The sequence below is a fragment of the Saccopteryx bilineata genome, chromosome 12, assembly GCF_036850765.1.
Source record: "Saccopteryx bilineata isolate mSacBil1 chromosome 12, mSacBil1_pri_phased_curated, whole genome shotgun sequence".
Taxonomy (NCBI): domain Eukaryota; kingdom Metazoa; phylum Chordata; class Mammalia; order Chiroptera; family Emballonuridae; genus Saccopteryx; species Saccopteryx bilineata.
In genome coordinates, this window is record NC_089501.1 from 15,370,640 (window position 1) to 15,389,224 (window position 18,585).

The 18,585-nt window shown below is 39.5% G+C and overlaps 1 protein-coding gene across 4 annotated transcripts in view; it reads right to left on the reverse strand.

Moving 5' to 3' along the window:
• Nucleotides 1-4,787, reverse strand: part of MCM9 (minichromosome maintenance 9 homologous recombination repair factor) — a 73,962-nt gene extending 69,175 nt beyond the window's left edge. For all 4 annotated transcript variants that reach the window (XM_066248476.1, XM_066248475.1, XM_066248477.1 and 1 more), the window contains exons 1-2: nt 4,489-4,787; nt 1,474-1,792 (exon numbers count right to left, since the gene is read on the reverse strand). In XM_066248476.1, the coding sequence (XP_066104573.1) occupies nt 1,474-1,777 (304 nt within the window). In that variant the 5' untranslated portion in view covers nt 1,778-1,792; nt 4,489-4,787. The remainder of the gene's footprint in view (nt 1-1,473; nt 1,793-4,488) is intronic.
• Nucleotides 4,788-18,585: the final 13,798 nt, after the last annotated feature.

Here is an 18,585-nt window from a genome sequence, read left to right on the forward strand (position 1 = left end):
ATTCTAGCGACTGAGGCAGAGGCCACAGAGCCATCCCCAGCGCCCGGGCCATCTTTGCTCCAATGGAACCTTGGCTGCGGGAGGGGAAGAGAGAGACAGAGAGGAAGGAGAGGGGGAGGGGTGGAGAAGCAGATGGGCGCTTCTCCTCTGTGCCCTGGCCGGGAATCAAACCCGGGACCCCTGCATGCCAGGCCGACGCTCTACCGCTGAGCCAACCGGCCAGAGCCTGATACCTAATTTTTTGTTGAGTTAGGCAAACTGGTTGTTAAAATGGCACTTGTAATCAGAGTTCTCTTTAAGGTGGGCACTTGGGCAGCTGCAAACTTATATTCCTTACTCTATTTTAACATTCATCTGTGCAACAGCATATTCTAAATGCCTATAGTCATGTTCATTCTGTTCACAGGTGCAAAAAACTGCAAGTGAGGACACCAATCAAGAAGCAATATGGAAATATCTTGCATGATAGTTTTATTGTTTTTTGTCAGGTATTACTTAATATTTTTTCATTAATATTTTAAAACTCTTATAATCTAGTTTTCTGTACCTTTTTTATTGTTCTTATTTAAGTATTAAATACACAAAATAAAAACTACCTTTCAGTATATTGTTTATTTATAATTAAACCAGTCATTAGGGCAGAGAACTGGTTGTTCAACTATCTGAATCCCACCACTGGTTACAAGTCCACAGACAGACTTGAACTTTCTGTTGCTTGCTGAGACTCCCTCTCCATATACTGTATGCTATGCTAACAAGTGGGCACTGCCAACATGTGCCACTATGACTGCTTTTTCTAGGCTTTCAAGGCTGACTTGCCCACTTCCTAATGAAAATAATCTTTATTTATATTAACTTAGATTGCATCACATTTTGCCAGTAAGGGAGCCATACTTTTGCTTCGGATAATTTTTGTGTATCTCTGCTCTAGTCTGTGTTGACTTTACAATTTAACTCGGAAAACAAACCTGTTTCCAAATTCCTGGGCAATGCTTCACTAACGTGTTTTTTGTTGTTGTTTTTTATAAGCAAATCTTTATTTTTTTTATTTCATTTATTCATTTTAGAAAGGAGAAAGAGAGAGAGAGAGAGAGAGAGGAGAGAGAGAGAGGAGACAGAGAGAGAGAAGGGGGAGGAGCAGGAAGCATCAACTCCCATATGTGCCTTGACCAGACAACCTCAGCATTTCCAGGTCAACGCTTTATCCACTGCGCCACCACAGGTCAGGCTTCACTACCGTTTTGAGTAATACAAATGTTCATGTATGTCCTCACTCAAAGAGTTAACAAAAAACTCGCTACTCAAAGGGTTAAAACCCCCTCAGGCTGACAAGTGCTATAGCAACTACACAATGAGATTATTTGTAAGTATAAATAACAATTATTTCTTAGTTTTCTATATTTAATATGTGTCAGGATTTCTCAAAAATCTTCCTAGAGAGTAACATGGCAATAAAATCCTTAAATGATTCACCTGAGATTCTGGTATGAAGATTCTGCTTCATGGAGACATCCTCAGGCTGAGAAAGGGACTGGTGGATAGTCAACGCTGATCTTCGCAACGCACTATCAAAAACAGTCAGTACTTCATTGGGGAATGCGTTGAAATATTCTCCAATTTCCATGTTGGTCTCAAAAAGAGTCATGGCATTAACCACAACTGGGTAATGAGCATCTTCATCTCTTTCCTTCAGGATTAAAAGAATATCATTCTTATGGTATTCCGAAGCATATGACTCAAACACTTGACCAACCAGTGCAATTTGATCGCTATTCATCTTGAATCTAGGTAACTGAAGAAAAAAGAAAGAACTGTATTATATATTATTTGCTACTAGACTTACACATAAATTAACAACAACAAAAAAAACTGTGTGGTTGTAAATCATACTGACTTTAGGTCAGTGGTTTTAAAGCAACCACTGGTTTGTGGGCCGGGGCTGGTCCACCAGCAGTTTCATGGTGGTATACGAAAGAGTTAACCACCCAGATGTTGCAGACACAGTAATTATAGACTCTATATATTGTACCATACAACATGGTTAACACTTTCGTGGATTGGCACAAAGTTTCTGGCGGATGGACAGTTGAAAATCACTGCTTTAAGTCACACTATACTCTCAAAATACTACTGAATTTAAAAATACTACTGAATTTAAATTTTCATTAGACATGAATTATCTGTTACTTAGTAAATGTATCATTTTTTAAATGGGTAAGGAATATGTTAGCACTGATTACAAATACAAAATTGTCCAATGTCTTTCCCATTTATTCCCCCAAAACTTCCCTCTTATTAATCCTATATTATGTAATAAGCCCGACCCCCTTTTTTCTTTTTAACCCAATCTCCATACATACATTTGTTTACAAGTATAAAATCCTAAGTGCCAGTCTTTTGGCTAAAGTTACTCCTGGTATCAATTGTCTTGCTTCTGGGTTTTATTCATATAAAGTAGAGACTCCTCTCTCTCTCTCTCTCTCTCTCTCTCTCTCTAGATACACAGAGACACAAAACACATGTATGCGTGTGTATTCTGCTACATAAATGGAACATACACTACTATTCAGACTGATAGCCAATTATGATTTGAATAGTTATTAGACTGGCTTTAGAAATTTAAATTTGGAGGTGAATTTATTTCCTATTTTCATTTCCTGACCCAGGAAAACTATTGGCTTCTGCAAAATCAGCTGTTTCAAGTGTAAAAAAAACTGGATAATTAAACTGAGGAAACAAAATTCAGTCTATAAATGATAACTACAGAATGAAAGTAAGTACAGTAAATATTATTACTCAACCTGCCCTATTACCCTAGCACCACTTTTAAAAATTTGAATCTACACATTAAAAGAGTCTACCCCATTCTGTTTTTATGTATACATGCAGGTATCTACCATGTACAAGGCACTATGCTTCGAGATAAAAGCACAATCAAAGGTTCTGTATGCCCTAAACAGAACTAAGGGGCAGATCAACATAGGAGTGCTCTAACAATGGTAAAAATGCAGTATGAATAGGAGCACAAAGGAGAGAAGGATCAAATTTAAATGGGGTGACAATCCCAAATAAACAGTCCAAACTGGACCATTTAAGAACTCTTATTTGGTCTGGAAAAATAGAGAGTACTGGAGGAAAAGTGTACTTTAATTTGGCTTATTTCATTCAACTATAATTTGGCTTATTTCATTCAACTAACATTGACTGCACTAGGCTCTATAAGAAGTTGACTAAAGAATCCTGACAATTACAGATAGTACTGTGAGATTAACAGATGGGTATATGCATATCTGACAGAATAAGGGAAAGTAAATTACGGCTACTACATTGTAAATCAATGTGTTTTGGTTAGGTAACATAAACTCAGCCCAGCGTAAAGGGGAAAATGCACTTTGGAGGGAACTATACAGTATTTCTATGATGTGGCTTTTGCTTCATAATAAATAAATAAATAAATAAATAAGTAAATAAATATAAAAACTATACTCCCAAAAGTGGCTACAAGAGAATCTCTAAGAGTCTACGAATGCATATTAAAGTTGAAGCCAAAAATTTAGCAATTTAAAAGACAGCTCCACACAGGGCAGGAAGGGGGTAGCCTCAGAACTCATAGTTCAAATTCAAGTCAGATTAAATTTCGCCTACTCATTTTTTTTAAATTTTATTTTATTTATTCATTTTAGAAAGGAGAGAGAGATAGAGAAGGGGGGGAGGAGCAGGAAGCATCAACTCCCATATGTGCCTTGACCAGGCAAGCCCAGGGTTTCGAACCAGCGACCTCAGCATTTCCAGGTCAATGCTTTATCCACTGCGCCACCACAGGTCAGGCCTACTCATCTTTTTAAACAAAGCAACTTCTTTAAAAATAGCATTCATTTTCAATATCTGTGCAAAGCTGATCAGCTGTTTCTAAGCAGTTTGCTAATTCCACAAAAGTACCCAGCCAGAAACAGACTAGTGGTACTTATTCTTTTATAGCTTCCAAGTCCCTTATTTGTTTTTTTATTGAATAGCTGAGGTTAAAATATAATGTTGAAGTTATTACTTTACCCTCCAGACAAAAGTGAAGCACCAACAAGTAAATCCATGAGAGTGAGTAAGTGGAGACTGCAAGCTGGTTCCCTGGGAATCACCTCCCGTCCAGTCGCCTCTCCGCACCTGCCGGGAGCCACGCCCCCTCGCTGGGCGCGCCGCGTCCTAGGCCCCGCCCCTACCCCCCGCCCGCCCGTCCAGCTAGCCGCTGGGCAGACGTGGTTGGTCCCTGCGCGGAGGACTTCTCTGCACACTTACGGCTTTGCAAACAGCCCCTGACCTACACCATCTAGGCAGGACTCGGGTACTTCCCGGGCTCGGCTCCCGGGCAGCTCCGTCACCGGACCGGTCCCGGAATTGAATAGTTTTTGAAGTAACCAAGTGTGGGCGACATTTGGGACGAACTGCAGGAGAAAAAATAAATAACAGTGAAACGCGGCAGCGGTCGTCACTTACAGGCGATTATTCAATGTCAGAAGCCACCGGGCGCGCGCTGCTCCCCACGCGGAGTGGCGCGGAGACCTCCGGCCTGGCGGCGGGGTCGCGCCGCGAGCCCAGGGTCGCGAGGAGGCCTGTGGGCGGGGCAGGCAAGGCGCGAACGCGGGGCCGCTCAAGGCGCCGTCTGCCGCGGGGGCGCGCAGACTCCGGCGGGTCCGCCTCGCGGCAGAGCGAAATAGGCGCTCCGCGAGCGGCTCGGCCCGGCCCGCGCTCCCGACGGACGGCGGGCTGCGCTCCGCTCAACTTCGCAGATCAGGTGGCTCTTCCGGGTGGAAAGCGGGCGGGCGCGCGCCCCGCCTGGCTCCCCTGGACGCCAGGGGGCGGGGCGCAGCGGAGTGGGAGGGGCGGGGCTTGGCGCGGGAGTACCGGGGCGGGGCTGGAACGGGGCGGAAGAAAGGGTTGCGTGGTGCTGGGTTGTGCTTTTATCTAGGCACTCTTTCAACCCCAGAGCCACGAAGATTTTTCTCCTGGGTCTTCTTCTGGAAGTTTTAGAGTGAAGGTTTTATGTTTACGCGTATGATTCATTTTGAGCTAATTTTTATACATGCAACAATACGGATCCTGGGTAACATTTTACTGTGTATGGATAGCTAGCACCATTTTTTGAAAGAGCTGTCCTTTTTCCACTGAAAAAAAAGTCTTTGCTTTTATGTGAAAAATAAGTTTTCCTCATAGGTGTGAGTTTAAGACTTTCCTGTTACCATATTGACCTATCTATAGATGCTGTGCAATGCCAACAAAATTAGACAAATACATATGTTGCCATATGTACATGTCTATCTTTACAAAAATACCACGTTGTCTTTGCTGTAACTTACAATGAGTCTTCAAATCAGATAGCGTTTGGCATCCAATTTTGTTGTTTTTAAAAATTGTTCTGGTTTTTGTATTTCCATATGAATTTTCTTTTTAGTTTTTTTTTTTTTTTTGCTTAATCCCTTCACCTTTTTCACCCAGCCCTGAAACGCTCCTCTTCTATGACAGCTGTCAGTCTGTTCTCTAAAAGTGTTTCTATTATGCTTGTTAGTTATTTTGTTCATAAGATATTCCACATACGAGTGAACTCATATGGCATTTGTCTCTCTCTGGCTTATTTCACCTAGCATAGTGCTCCAGGTCCATCCATGCTGTCTGAAATGGTAAGATTCCTTTTCTTTTTTTTTTTATGGTCGAATAAAATGAATTTTAAAACCATTTTGTCATTTTCTGTTAATGAGCTGGAATTTTTGTTGGCATTGCACAGCATCTATAGATAGGTCAATATGGGAAGAATTTACATGTTAATAATTTGAGTCATATTGATCTTTGAACAAAGTAAACCTCCCCATTTATTTAGGTGTTAAATACATAATATCTCTCAACAACGTTTGATTTTTGGTTAAATCTATCTCTAACTTAGATTTGCCTATAAAATTATGTGGAGGAGGAAATCATTCCGTGTTGATGCTATGTAAATGATATTTTCCATTTCAGTTTCTGATTGTTCCCTTCCAGTATGTAGAAATGCATTTGACTTTTTAAATTTAGTTTTTAAATTAAAAAAACAATAAACTTAAATTTTAGAGCAGTTTTAGGTTCACAGCCAAGTTGAGTTGAGCCTGACTAGGCCGTAGCACAGTGGATAGAGCATCAGACTGGGACACAGAGGACCCAGGTTCGAAACCCCGAGGTCACTGGCTTGAGCATGGGCTCATCTGGTTTGAGAAAGGCTCACCAGCTTGAGCCCAAGGTCTCTGGCTTGAGCAAGGGGTCACTCGGTCTGCTATAGTCCTCTTGGTCAAGGCACATATGAGAAATCAATCAATGAACAACTAAAGAACCGCAACGAAGAACTGATATTTCTCATCTCTCTCCCTTCCTGTCTGTCCCTATCTGTCCCTCTGTCTCTCTCTGTTTCTCTCTCACACACACAAAAAATTAAACAGAAAGTACAGAGTTCTCATGTACCCCTCTGTCCCCACACACCCACACCTACACCACTATCAACATCCCCTTACTAAAGTGGTACATTTGTTAAAATCGATGAACCTACATTGACATGATTAACGCCCAAAGTTCATGGTTTACAGTAGGTTCACTGTTGGTGTTGTACATATTGTGTGGGTTTTTTTTTTAAAAAAAGAATTATAACATGTACATACTGTTGTAGTATATGGAATAGTTTTACTGCCCTAAAAATATTCTGCCTATTTGTCCCTCCCTCTCACCTCACCCCTAGCAGCAACTGACCTTTTTATTGTTTTCATAATCCTGCATTTCCCAGGACATCATATATTTGAAGATTGGCTTCTTTCACTTAGTAATATACATCTAAGTTTTCTCCATGTCTTTTCATGGTTTGATGGCTCATTACTTTTTGGTGCTAAATATCCATTATCTGGATGTAACACACTTTCATCCACTCACCTACTGAATGAGATCTTGGCTGCTTCCAAGTGTTGTCAGTTATGAATAAAGCTGCTATATACATCTATGTGCAGGATTTGGTACAACAGAAGCTTTCAACTCCATTGGGTAAATACCAAAAAGTGTGACTGCTGGATAATAGGGTAAGAGTATGTTTAGTTTTGTAAGAAATCACCAAATTATTTTCCAAAGTGGTTGTACCACTTTGCATTCCCACCATCAACAAATGCGAGTTTCTGTTGCTCCACATCCTCTACAGCAGTGGTCCCCAACCCCCGGGCAGCGGACCGGTACCGGTCTGTGGGCCATTTGGTACTGGTCTGCAGAGAAAGAATAAATAACTTACATTTTTTCCGTTTTATTTATATTTAAGTCTGAACGATGTTTTATTTTTAAAAAACAACCAGATTCCCTCTGTTACATCTGTCTAAGACTCACTCTTGATGCTTGTCTGGGTCACGTGATACATTTATCTTTCTCACTCTAAAGGCCGGTCTGTGAAAATATTTTCTCTGCACCCCAATCCAACGCTCCATCCACTGTGCCACCGCCTGGTCGAAAATATTTTCTGACATTAAACCGGTCCGTGGCCCAAAAAAGGTTGGGGACCACTGCTCTACAGCATTTGATGTCAGTGTTTTGGATTTTGACCATTCTAATAGGTGTGTAAAAGTTTTATTTTGCATTTCACAGATGACATATGATGTTGAACATCTCTTCATATACTTATCTGTGTCTCTTCTTTTTTTTTTTTTTTTTGCATTTTTCTGAAGCTGGAAACAGGGAGAGATAGTCAGACAGACTCCCGCATGCGCCCGACCGGGATCCACCCGGCACGCCCACCAGGGGCGATGCTCTGCCCACCAGGGGGCGATGCTCTGCCCATCCTGGGCGTCGCCATGTTGCGACCAGAGCCACTCTAGCGCCTGAGGCAGAGGCCAAGGAGCCATCCCCAGCGCCCGGGCCATCTTTGCTCCAATGGAGCCTTGGCTGCGGGAGGGGAAGAGAGAGACAGAGAGGAAGGCACGGCGGCGGAGGGGTGGAGAAGCAAATGGGCGCTTCTCCTGTGTGCCCTGGCCGGGAATCGAACCCGGGTCCTCCGCACGCTAGGCTGACGCTCTACCGCTGAGCCAACCAGCCAGGGCCTGTGTCTCTTCTTTGGTGAGGTGTCTTTTCAGGTCTTTTGTCCATTTTTAAATCAAGTTACTTGTTTTCTTATGGTTGAGTTTTGAGAGTATTTTGTCAGATATGTCTTGCAAATATTATCTTTGTTTGGTAAACCTGTGGCTTATCTTCTCATTCTCTTGACATTGTCTTTCACAGAGCTGATTTTTCATTTTAGTCAAGTCTAGCTTATCAATTATTCTTTTATTGAGTGTTCTTTTGGTGTTTTACTTTAAAAAAGTCATAACCAAACCCAAGGGCATTGAGGTTTTTCCTGTGTTCTAGAATTTTTTCAGTTATGTGTTTTAACACTTAAGTCTGCGATGCACTTTGAGTTAATTTTGTGAAGGTTGTGAGATCTGTGTCTAGATTTTATGGTTGTCCATGTGGATGTCCCGTTGTTTTAGTACCATTAGTTGAAAAGACTATCTTTGCTCCACTTGCCTTTGCTCTTTTGTCAAAGATCAGTTGACTATATTTACATGGGTCTATTTGGGGCTCTCTATTCTGTTCCATTGATCTCTTTGTCTAATCTTTCACCAATATCATGCTGTCTAGTACCAATACTATAGCTTTATAGTAAGTATTAAAGTTGGGTAATGTTAAGTCCTTGAACTTAGTTCTTCCTCAATACTGAATTGGCTATCCTAGGTCTGTTGCCTCTCTCTATAAACTTTAGGATCAGTTTGTCAACATCCACAAAATTATTTGCCAGGATTTTGATTGAAATGGGATGAATCTATAGATCAAATTGTGAAGTGCCTGACCAGGCAGTGGCGCAGTGGATAGAGCTGCGGACTGGGATGCAGAAGACTCAGGTCGAGACCCGAGGTCTACAGCTTGGGCGTGAGCTCATCTGGCTTGAGCAAAAATAGCTCACCAGCTTGGACCCAAAGTCACTGGCTCTAGCAAGGGGTTACGCAGTCTGCTGAAGGCCCATGGTCAAGGCACATATGAGAAAGCAATCAATGAACAACTAAGGTGTCAAAACGAAAAACTGATGATTGATGCTTCTCATCTCTCTCCATTCCTGTCTGTCCTTATCTATCTGTCCATATCTATCCCTCTCTCTGACTCTCTGTCCCTGTATAAAAAAAAAAAAAGAGAGAAAAAAAAAGTTGTGAAGAACTGACGTTTTGACAACATTGAGTCTTTCTATTTAGAACACAAAATAGCTGTCTTTCCATTCAATTCTTCTTTGATATCTTCATCAGAGTTTTATAGCTTCCCTGGTATAGATCTTGCATATATATATTTTTTTAAATTTTATTTATTCATTTTAGAGAGGAGAGAGAGAGAGAGAGAGAGGAGAGACAGGGGGGAGGAGCTGGAAGCATCAACTCCCATATGTGCCTTGACCTGGCAAGCCCAGGGTTTCAAACCAGTGACCTCAGCATTTCCAGGTCAATGCTTTATCCACTGTGCCACCACAGGTCAGGCCATATATTTTGTTAGACATCTAACTATTCCTTTTTGGGGGTGCTAATGTAGATGGTAATATGCTTTTAATTTCAAATCTACTTGTTCATGGCTGTTATAAAAGAAAGCAATTTACTTTGCATATTACCTTGTATCCCTAATTTTTTTTTTTTTTCAGAGACAGAGAGAGTCAGAGAGAGGGATAGATAGGGACAGATAGACAGGAACGGAGAGAGATGAGAAGCATCAATCATTAGTTTTTTGTTGTGACACCTTAGTTGTTCATTGATTGCTTTCTCATGTGTGCCTTGACTGTGGGGCTACAGCAGACCGAGTAACCCCTTACTTGAGCCAGCGACCTTGGGTCCAAGCTGGTGAGCTTTGCTCAAACCAGATGAACCCGAGCACAAGCTGGCGACCTTAGGGTCTCGAACCTGGGTCCTCTGCATCCCAGTCCAATGCTCTATCCACTGCGCCACCGCCTGGTCAAGCAGTATCCCTAAATCTTGCTATAATTTCTTAATAGTGCTAGAAGGGTTTTTTTTGTAAATACCTTTAGATTTTCTACATAGACAACCATGACATTTTTTAGTAGAGACAGTTTTATTTCTTCTTTCCAATTTGTATGCTTTTTTATTTCCTTTTCTTGTCTTTTTGCATTTAGCTAGGACTTCTAGTATGCTGTTGAAAGTAGTGATGAGAAGGGACACCCTCACCTTGTTCATAGTCTTCGTGGAAAAACTTTATGCTTCTCACCATTAAATATGATGTTAGCTGTAGGGTTTTTTGTTTGTTTGTTTTTTTATATTTTTTTAAATTTATTCATTATAGAGAAGGAAGAGAGAGAGAGAAAGAGAGAGAGAGAGAGAGAGAGAGAGAGAGAGAGAAAAGGGGGAGGAGCGGGAAGCATCAACTCCCATATGTGCCTTGACCAGGCAAGCCCAGGGTTTTGAACCGGCTGTAGGGTTTTTTAGGTGTGCTTTATCAACTTGAGGAAGTTTCCCTCTATTTCTAGTTTTCTGGGAGTTTTTACTATGAGTGAATATTTGATTTTGTCAAGTGCTTTTTGGCATCTCTTGATACAGTCCTGTGATTTACTTCATTGGCCTGTTGATGTGATGGATTACATCAATTTATTTTCAAATGTTGAAGTAGCCTTGCATTCCTTGGATAAATCCCACTTGGGTGTGGTGTCCAATTTTTTTTATTCATCATTGGATTGAATTTGTTAATCTATTGAGGATTCTGCATCTACATTCATAAAGGATATTGTTTTATTTTATTATGATGTCTTTGTCAGATTTTGGTATTAGGGGTAATGCTGGCCTGAAAGAATGAGTTAAGGAGTATTCCCCTTTTCTGTACTCTGGAAAGATATTTTAAAGAAATGGAGTAATTTTGCCCTTAAATGTTTAGTAGAATTCACATAATCCCCTGGGCCAGATGCTTTCTGTTTTGTAAGATTTTTGATTATTGAGTCAATTTCTTTAATGGATATAGGTCTGTTTAGACTAGTTTTTCAGCCAATGTGCCTTTCAAGAAACTGGTCCATTTTATCTACATTAAATTTGTGGGCTTAGAGTTGTTTTAACATTTGATAATTATCCTTTTAAAGTTCTTGGGACCTGAAGTGATGTTTCTTCTTTTATTTCTGATATTGTAATTTGTGTGTTCTCTCTTTTTTTCTTAATTAGCTTGGCTAGAGGCTTATCAATTTTGTTGATCTTTTCAAAGAACTGGCTTTTAGTTTTGTTGATTGTCTTTATTGATTTCCTCTTTTTGGTTTCATTGATTTCTTTTTTATTGTTTCTTTTTCCTTTCATTTTTTATTTGTTTTTTTCCTTACTTTGGATTTAATTTGCTCTTCATTTTCTGGTTACCTAACGTGGATGTTTTAGATGATTGATTTTAGATCTTTTTCTTTTGTAATATATGTTCAATGCTTTAAATTTCCTTCTATGCACTACTTTTGCAGCATCTCACAAATTTTAATAAACTGTTATTTTCATTCAGTTCAAAATATATTTTAAATTTCTCTTGTGATTTCTTCTTTGACCTATGTATTTAAAAGTGTGCAGCTTAATCTCCAAGTATCTTGTGATTTTTTCAGCCTTCTTTCTGTTAATTGATTTCTAGTTTACTTCCATTGTGGTCTGGGAGCAGACATTGTAGGATTTCTATTTTAAAAATATTTAAAGGTGTGTTTTATGGCCTAGAATGTGGTCTATTTTGGTGAACATTTCATGTGAAGTTGAGAAGAATGTAATCTGCTGTTGTTGGATAAAGTAGTCTATATATGTTCATTATATCCAGTTGGTTGATGATGTTGTTGGGTTCAACTATGGCCTTACTTATTTTCTGCTTGCTCAGCCTGTCCGTATATAGACAGGTGTTTAAGTCTTTGGCTGTAATAGTGGGAACATCTATTTCTCCTTGCAGTCTATCAGTTTTTGCCTCACATATTTTAGGGCCCATACATATTAAGAATTGTTATGTTCCTCTACCACTTAATCTTTTATACTGAAATCATGTAGTTTTAAATCATTTATCATTTTATTTCCATAAATTTTTATGTATTTTAAAATTATTTACTATATTACTGTAATTCTTAATTTCTATTTTTGTCCTACTATTTTCTATTCTTTTACTCCATTTTATTTCACAATTTACATTCTGCTAAAGTGCAAGCAGGAAATTTGGTTGGTTTTGAAGCTCCTAAAACAGTGCTTTCCATACTGAAGAGGCTAAATAATGTTTATTTGGGTTGTATTTTTGTCATGTCGCTAAAATGTTTGCTTTTATGACTTTGGTTTAATCTTTAAATACCTTTTTATACTTTTAAAACTTTTATCAACTCTTTGTATATTCTACTACTCTCCTCCTGTGCTCACTCCACTATAGCGACCGTGCTGTTCCCAAGACATTCCTGGTTCTCTTCCCCCTTAGCACTTTGCATTTCTGTTAACTTCTGCCCAGAATGCTCTCTCCTCCCACAAGAATGTAAGCTCCACAGAGCATGGATTCCCTGCCCCCACTGGTATATTGCTAAATATTGCTAATAACAGTCAAGAACTGTTTTATTTTTTATTTTTTTTAAACTTTTTTTTTATTATTTTTATTTATTTTAGACAGGAGAGGGAGAGACAGAGAGAGAGAGGAGAGACAGAGAGAGAGAAGGGGGGGAGGAGCTGGAAGCATCAACTCCCATATGTGCCTTGACCAGGCAAGCCCAGGGTTTCGAACCGGCGACCTCAGCATTTCCAGGTCGACACTTTATCCACTGCGCCACCACAGGTCAGGCCCAAGAACTGTTTTAGGTATGCATTGTAGGTGTGCAATAAATGCTGGAAATAGTACTGTCTTGACATGACTTTTTTTTTTTTTAATTTACTTTACCTTTTGGGGTTTTTTTTATTCTTTATTTTATTTTGAGACTTGTTCATAAGGTTCTTTTCAATGTTTCCTGCTCTGTGAACTCAAACTATGCTCCCTAGTAGATTCCAGTCCCCTTCTCAGGAACGAACCAGTCTAAACACAGGGAGTGCTAGGCCCATAGTGACTGTACGTATTCATCTTGCCTAGATTTGGCTTCCTAACAAGACTATTTAATATGCCTAATTTTCCATCTTCCATTCCAGAGGGCACATTTATTTTTATGCCTGCTTTCAATTCAACAAATGAAATACATAGTTTTCTCTGACAGTCTCAGTGCCAGGGTTGATAATGGTATTGCTAAACTCTTCAAAGAGGGAATATGGTCTGGAAGAATTTTTTTCTATGGATCACTCCTCAGTGAATCAAAGATAAAATGTCAGTTTCCACTAATGTATAATCTATCATTTGAAAAAGTAAGTTGTAGAAGTCCTGGAGAAACGTTTATTTGTATTCTGAGGCAGCAGTGTCAACCGCAATGGGTATGCAAGATGAACCTCTGTGATGAAGAGACGTTTATTTGAAGTTCTATTTATCTTTTAGTCAAAATAAGACATTTAAAGATTTATTGTAAAAATTGCCACTTGATCCTTATTATGTCTATGCCAGACAGTCATGTGACATGTACTGCTCTTGAGTTCCCCTAAGGGGAGAGTGGGAGGCCTATGATGGAAGGTTGGACAGTAACACTATAACTCAGTGTCATTGTTACCTGTGTTGAATATTTTTCAGTTTGCATACTACTCCCTACAGAATATACAGGGTAGGGCAAAAATACGTTTATAGTTGTGAGTACACAAAACAGAGTTTATTCTTGTATTATAATTTATTATTGTATTTTCCATATGGGCAACTGTAAACCTATTTTTGCCCCACCTTGGAGACAGATATTATATTTAATATAATATAATAGATATAACTAAATTCGATAGATATTATTCATGAATGTAAATTTAGATTATTATTATTATTTTTTTTTTTTTGCAAGTGAGAGAAGGACAGGAAGGGGGAGAGTTGAGAAGCATCAACTTGTAGTTCTGACACTTTAGTTGTTCATTGATTGCTTCTCATATATTCCTTGATCTAGTTGGGGGGATCCAACTGAGCCAGTGACCCCTTTCTCAATGGGGTCATGTCTATGATCCCACACTCAAGCCAGCGACCCTGTACTCAAGCTGATGAGCCTGCACTCACGCCTATGGCATTGAGGTTTTGAATCTGGGACCTCAGTATCCCAGGTTGAGGCTCTATCCACTGTGCCACCACCAGTTATACTAAATTTAAATCTTAATATATAAACTTCTTAGCTTCAACATAAGAAGTGAAATAAATGCCATTAAGGGGGTACAGATTTAGCTGGATTAATGAAGATATTCTATGGAAATTATTTCCTGGTATATGTGTTGTTAAAGAGTTCTTGATTGCAAATAACAGAAACTAACTCAAAATAGCTTAAGCAAAATTACCGTTAAAGGCATTGAGTATCTTATGGAGCCCAAACGAGGAAGGTAGGCAGGAAAGCCTCAGGGGAGGGTTTAACCACAGAATTGAAAGCCCGCAGGTATCTACATCAATGGTAAAAAAACGGAAAGCTTTTCTTGGAAGATCAGTAACAGGATGCCCACTCTCCCCACTGCTATTCAACAGATTACTGGAATTCCTAGCCAGAACCATTAGGCCAAAAAAAGAAAAGGCATCCAAATTGGGAATGAATAAACATGAAATATCTTTAAATTTCTTTCAACAGTGTCTTGTAGTTTTCAGTGTACAGGTTCATTACCTCTGTTTAGTCCTAGGTATTTTATTCATTTTCTTACAATTGTAAATGGGATTGTCTCCATTTCTCTTTCTGCTACCTTGTTGTTAGTATGTATAAATAGGAATGCAACAGGTTTTTGTATATTGATTTTGTATCCTGTAACTTTATTTTTTGTTTCTAATAGTTCTTTTGTGGGATCTTAGGGTTTTCTATATCTAGAGTCATGTCATCTGTAAATGGTGGCAGTTTTACTTCATTTCCAATTTCAGAATCCTTAGGAAGTATTCTCTCTTGTTCTGTATTTTTGGAAAAGGTTAAGAAGGATTAGGAATTTCCTAACTGATGAGAGCCATAAAGGTATCTTTTGTTATATAAATGAGGTAATTTTTGGACCCCCTAAAGATGGAGGGGCTGGATGTCAGGGGAACCAACCATGTGATTAGAGGGTTGGAACTCCTTGGCCTTTGGGGAGGAGAGAATGGTTGAAGATTGAATTCAATCACCAATGGTCAATTAATTCAATCATTCATGCCTATGTGATAAAGCCTCCATAGAAACCCAAAAGGACTGCATTTGGAGAAGTTCAGGTTGGGGAACCAGAAACTTTCACATGTTATGTGCTGGGTCTAAAGTCCATGAGGATAGATGCCCCCTTAGATTCTAGGGTTCCACATTGCTTTTTATATTCTATCAAAATACCATTAAGTGCATTACTGAAACTTTCTCTTCAATCACAATGTTACCCATTTATATATGACTTCTTTGACTGTCTCTTTTATGTTGTTACATATTACCCAGTGAACATTTGAAGGTTCTGTAATTGCTTATCTCTTCTTTCTACTGTCCTTTTAATCCCCATCCTTCTCTCTCTTCCCAGCACAAAAATATGATAAACATAAAAACCCATCTTGTTGCTGCATCTCAGACTCACCTTTCTCTTTTCCCTTCCCTGTTAGAGCCAAGTTTCTTCAAAGAGGGGTTTTCACTCACTGACAACTTTCTTCCACCTCACCTCCCTGGAATCTAGCTTTTGCTAAGACCATTTTCTAGTTGTCAAAGTCAAAGGACACTTTTCATTATTTTCCTTTCCCAATTTCTGTAGCACTTGATTGGCTGCTCTCTCTCTCTGGAACATTCTTCTTAAACAACATCGCAGTTTTTTTTTTTTTTTTAATCCATAACTCTACTTCCCATTCTCATTCAAGTTCTGCCTGCCCCTTAAATGTTGACATCCCCCAAAGTTTTATCCAAACCGTTGGCTTCATGAGTCTCATTGAGACCATGCTCCAGGTCCTTGTGCTTAACTGCTTATTAGGTTACTCTAGAGAAACTTTAATTTCAGCATATCTGAAATAAAGCTTTGTTTTGCTCATACGTCATTTTCTTTCATGGTCCATACATATTAGTCACCAACACTGCCAATTCTGCATTTTCACTCTTTATCCCCTCCTCTCTATTCCCATGAACAATTCTTTGGTTCAGTCCACATCTGAACCAATTTAGTAAGCCTCAAACTGGTCTTGCAAGGGCCCATCTTTCCTGAACAAACTGCATCCAATATGGTGACTTAAAAGATTTTAAATATCGCCCTGGCCGGTTGGCTCAGCGGTAGAGCGTCGGCCTAGCGTGCAGAGGACCCGGGTTCGATTCCCGGCCAGGGCACACAGGAGAAGTGCCCATTTGCTTCTCCACCCCTCCGCCGCGCTTTCCTCTCTGTCTCTCTCTTCCCCTCCCGCAGCCAAGGCTCCATTGGAGCAAAGATGGCCCGGGCGCTGGGGATGGCTCTGTGGCCTCTGCCTCAGGCGCTAGAGTGGCTCTGGTCACAACATGGCGACGCCCAGGATGGGCAGAGCATCGCCCCCTGGTGGACAGAGCACCCCCCCATGGTGGGCGTGCCGAGTGGATCCTGGTCGGGCGCATGCGGGAGTCTGTCTGACTGTGTCTCTCCCTGTTTCCAGCTTCAGAAAAAAGAAAAAGAAGGAAAAAAAATTTTTTAAATATCAAATCATGCTATTTTTTTACCTGCTCAAAATTATAAGTGATCCAGTTGATTCCTTAGTAAACATTCAGGCCATTTGTAGCATAATGAAAAGAGCACTGGTTTCAACCCTTACTGGTTGTATAATTTGCGTGCGTGTGTGTGTGTGTGTGTGTGTGTGTGTGTGTGTGTGTGTGTTGGGGGGAGTGGCAAAGGAGGGAGCGTTCAGGTTCTTTTTGTAGTTTAAAAGTTTTAATTGGATTTATAGGGGGACATCAGTTAAAATTATATAAGTTTCAGGTGTACAATTCTATAACACATCATCTGTACATTGCACTCTGTGTTCAGGTTCTTCATGAGAGTTGTTGAGGGTTAAAAATGTTCAAAATTGTAGTGTCTGATACAAGGTAGGTGCTCAAGAAATGGCTGCTGTCTAATTATGCCACCTTGGGCCTACAGGATCGCACCAAGTTCTCTGAATGCAGGTGGCCTGCTTCTTCCAGCTTGTCCTTGGAAAAGCATCACCTGTGGCCTGTCTGGTTAATTCCTACTCATCTTGAATATTATATTTGGGCATTACTTCCATGTCAAGCTTAGGTTCTGACACAGTAGGTAGATAGCCACCACTTAGGTAGAGTTAGTTAATCCCTTCCTGCTCTGCTTCTGTTACCATCGTGCACTCCCTAAATCTTATTTGTGGCTCTGCTGTAAAAAAAAATTAAAGTTTGGTCTGGGCTATTTCAGCAAGTATAGGGTGTGTTCCTCAAGGACAGGTGTTCATCGTCTTTATTCCCACACAGTCACCTACATGGGCACTACATCATAACCTTAGAAAATAAATGTGCAAATTATGAGATATGTATAAACTAGGAGCAAGAGAATGTGCTTATGACTATATTTAGTATCTAAAATAAGTATTAACCATTTTTCTTGAAAAATTCAATCTCTTAGTTTAAGAAAAAATCAGAGCAAGTATTTTGTAGAAAAAATTTTTTCAGGATAAGTTAAAGAACATGCTACCACTGTTCGTACTCATATGCAGTGGTTCGTTGCTTGACTGAAAGTTTAAAGCAGTGGTCCCCAAACCCCAGGCCGCGGACCGGTACCGGTCTGTGGGCCATTTGGTACCAGTCCGCAGAGAAAGAATAAATAACTAACATTATTTCTGTTTTATTTATATTTAAGTCTGAATGATGTTTTATTTTTAAAAAATGACCAGACTGCCTCTGTTACATCCGTCTAAGACTCACTCTTGACGCTTGTCTCGGTCACGTGATACATCTATCCATCCCACCCTAAAGGCCGGTCCATGAAATTATTTTCTGACATTAAACTGGTCCGTGGCCCATAAAAGGTTGGGGACCACTGCTTTAAAGGAATAAAAGGTCTCATTAGCCGGTGATAGTGCTTAGTTAAGTCCATGTGCATGTGTCAATATTATATTGACTATCTAGAAAACTAACATACTAGCTTTTAAGGCAAATGAAGATAGAATTGACTGTCTCTTTACCCAATAACTTTTGGCCATAAACCACGTTAATTTAAATATTAACAGTATCAAAAGCTCTAGATCCTTGATTATAAGAATAATTAAAATACTCTAAATAAGTCAGCAGTATTTTATATACCTGAAAGTCCACTATTTCCATAAGTGTTTTCATTTTAGCCTTGTAAGTTTAGAGAACAGTTTAGTAATAGCTATATACAGTAATGGAACAAATTAAGATAACTAATATATTTGCCTATCCTGATATTGTTAGGATTACTGAAACCAATAATTTAGTATTTTATAATTATTATGCAGTCAAACTTTTTGTCAATTCTTACCTGGAATTAAAAACATTTTAAAATTAGATAAACTAACTTTAAAAAATAAAATGCATTATCGTTTGTTCTA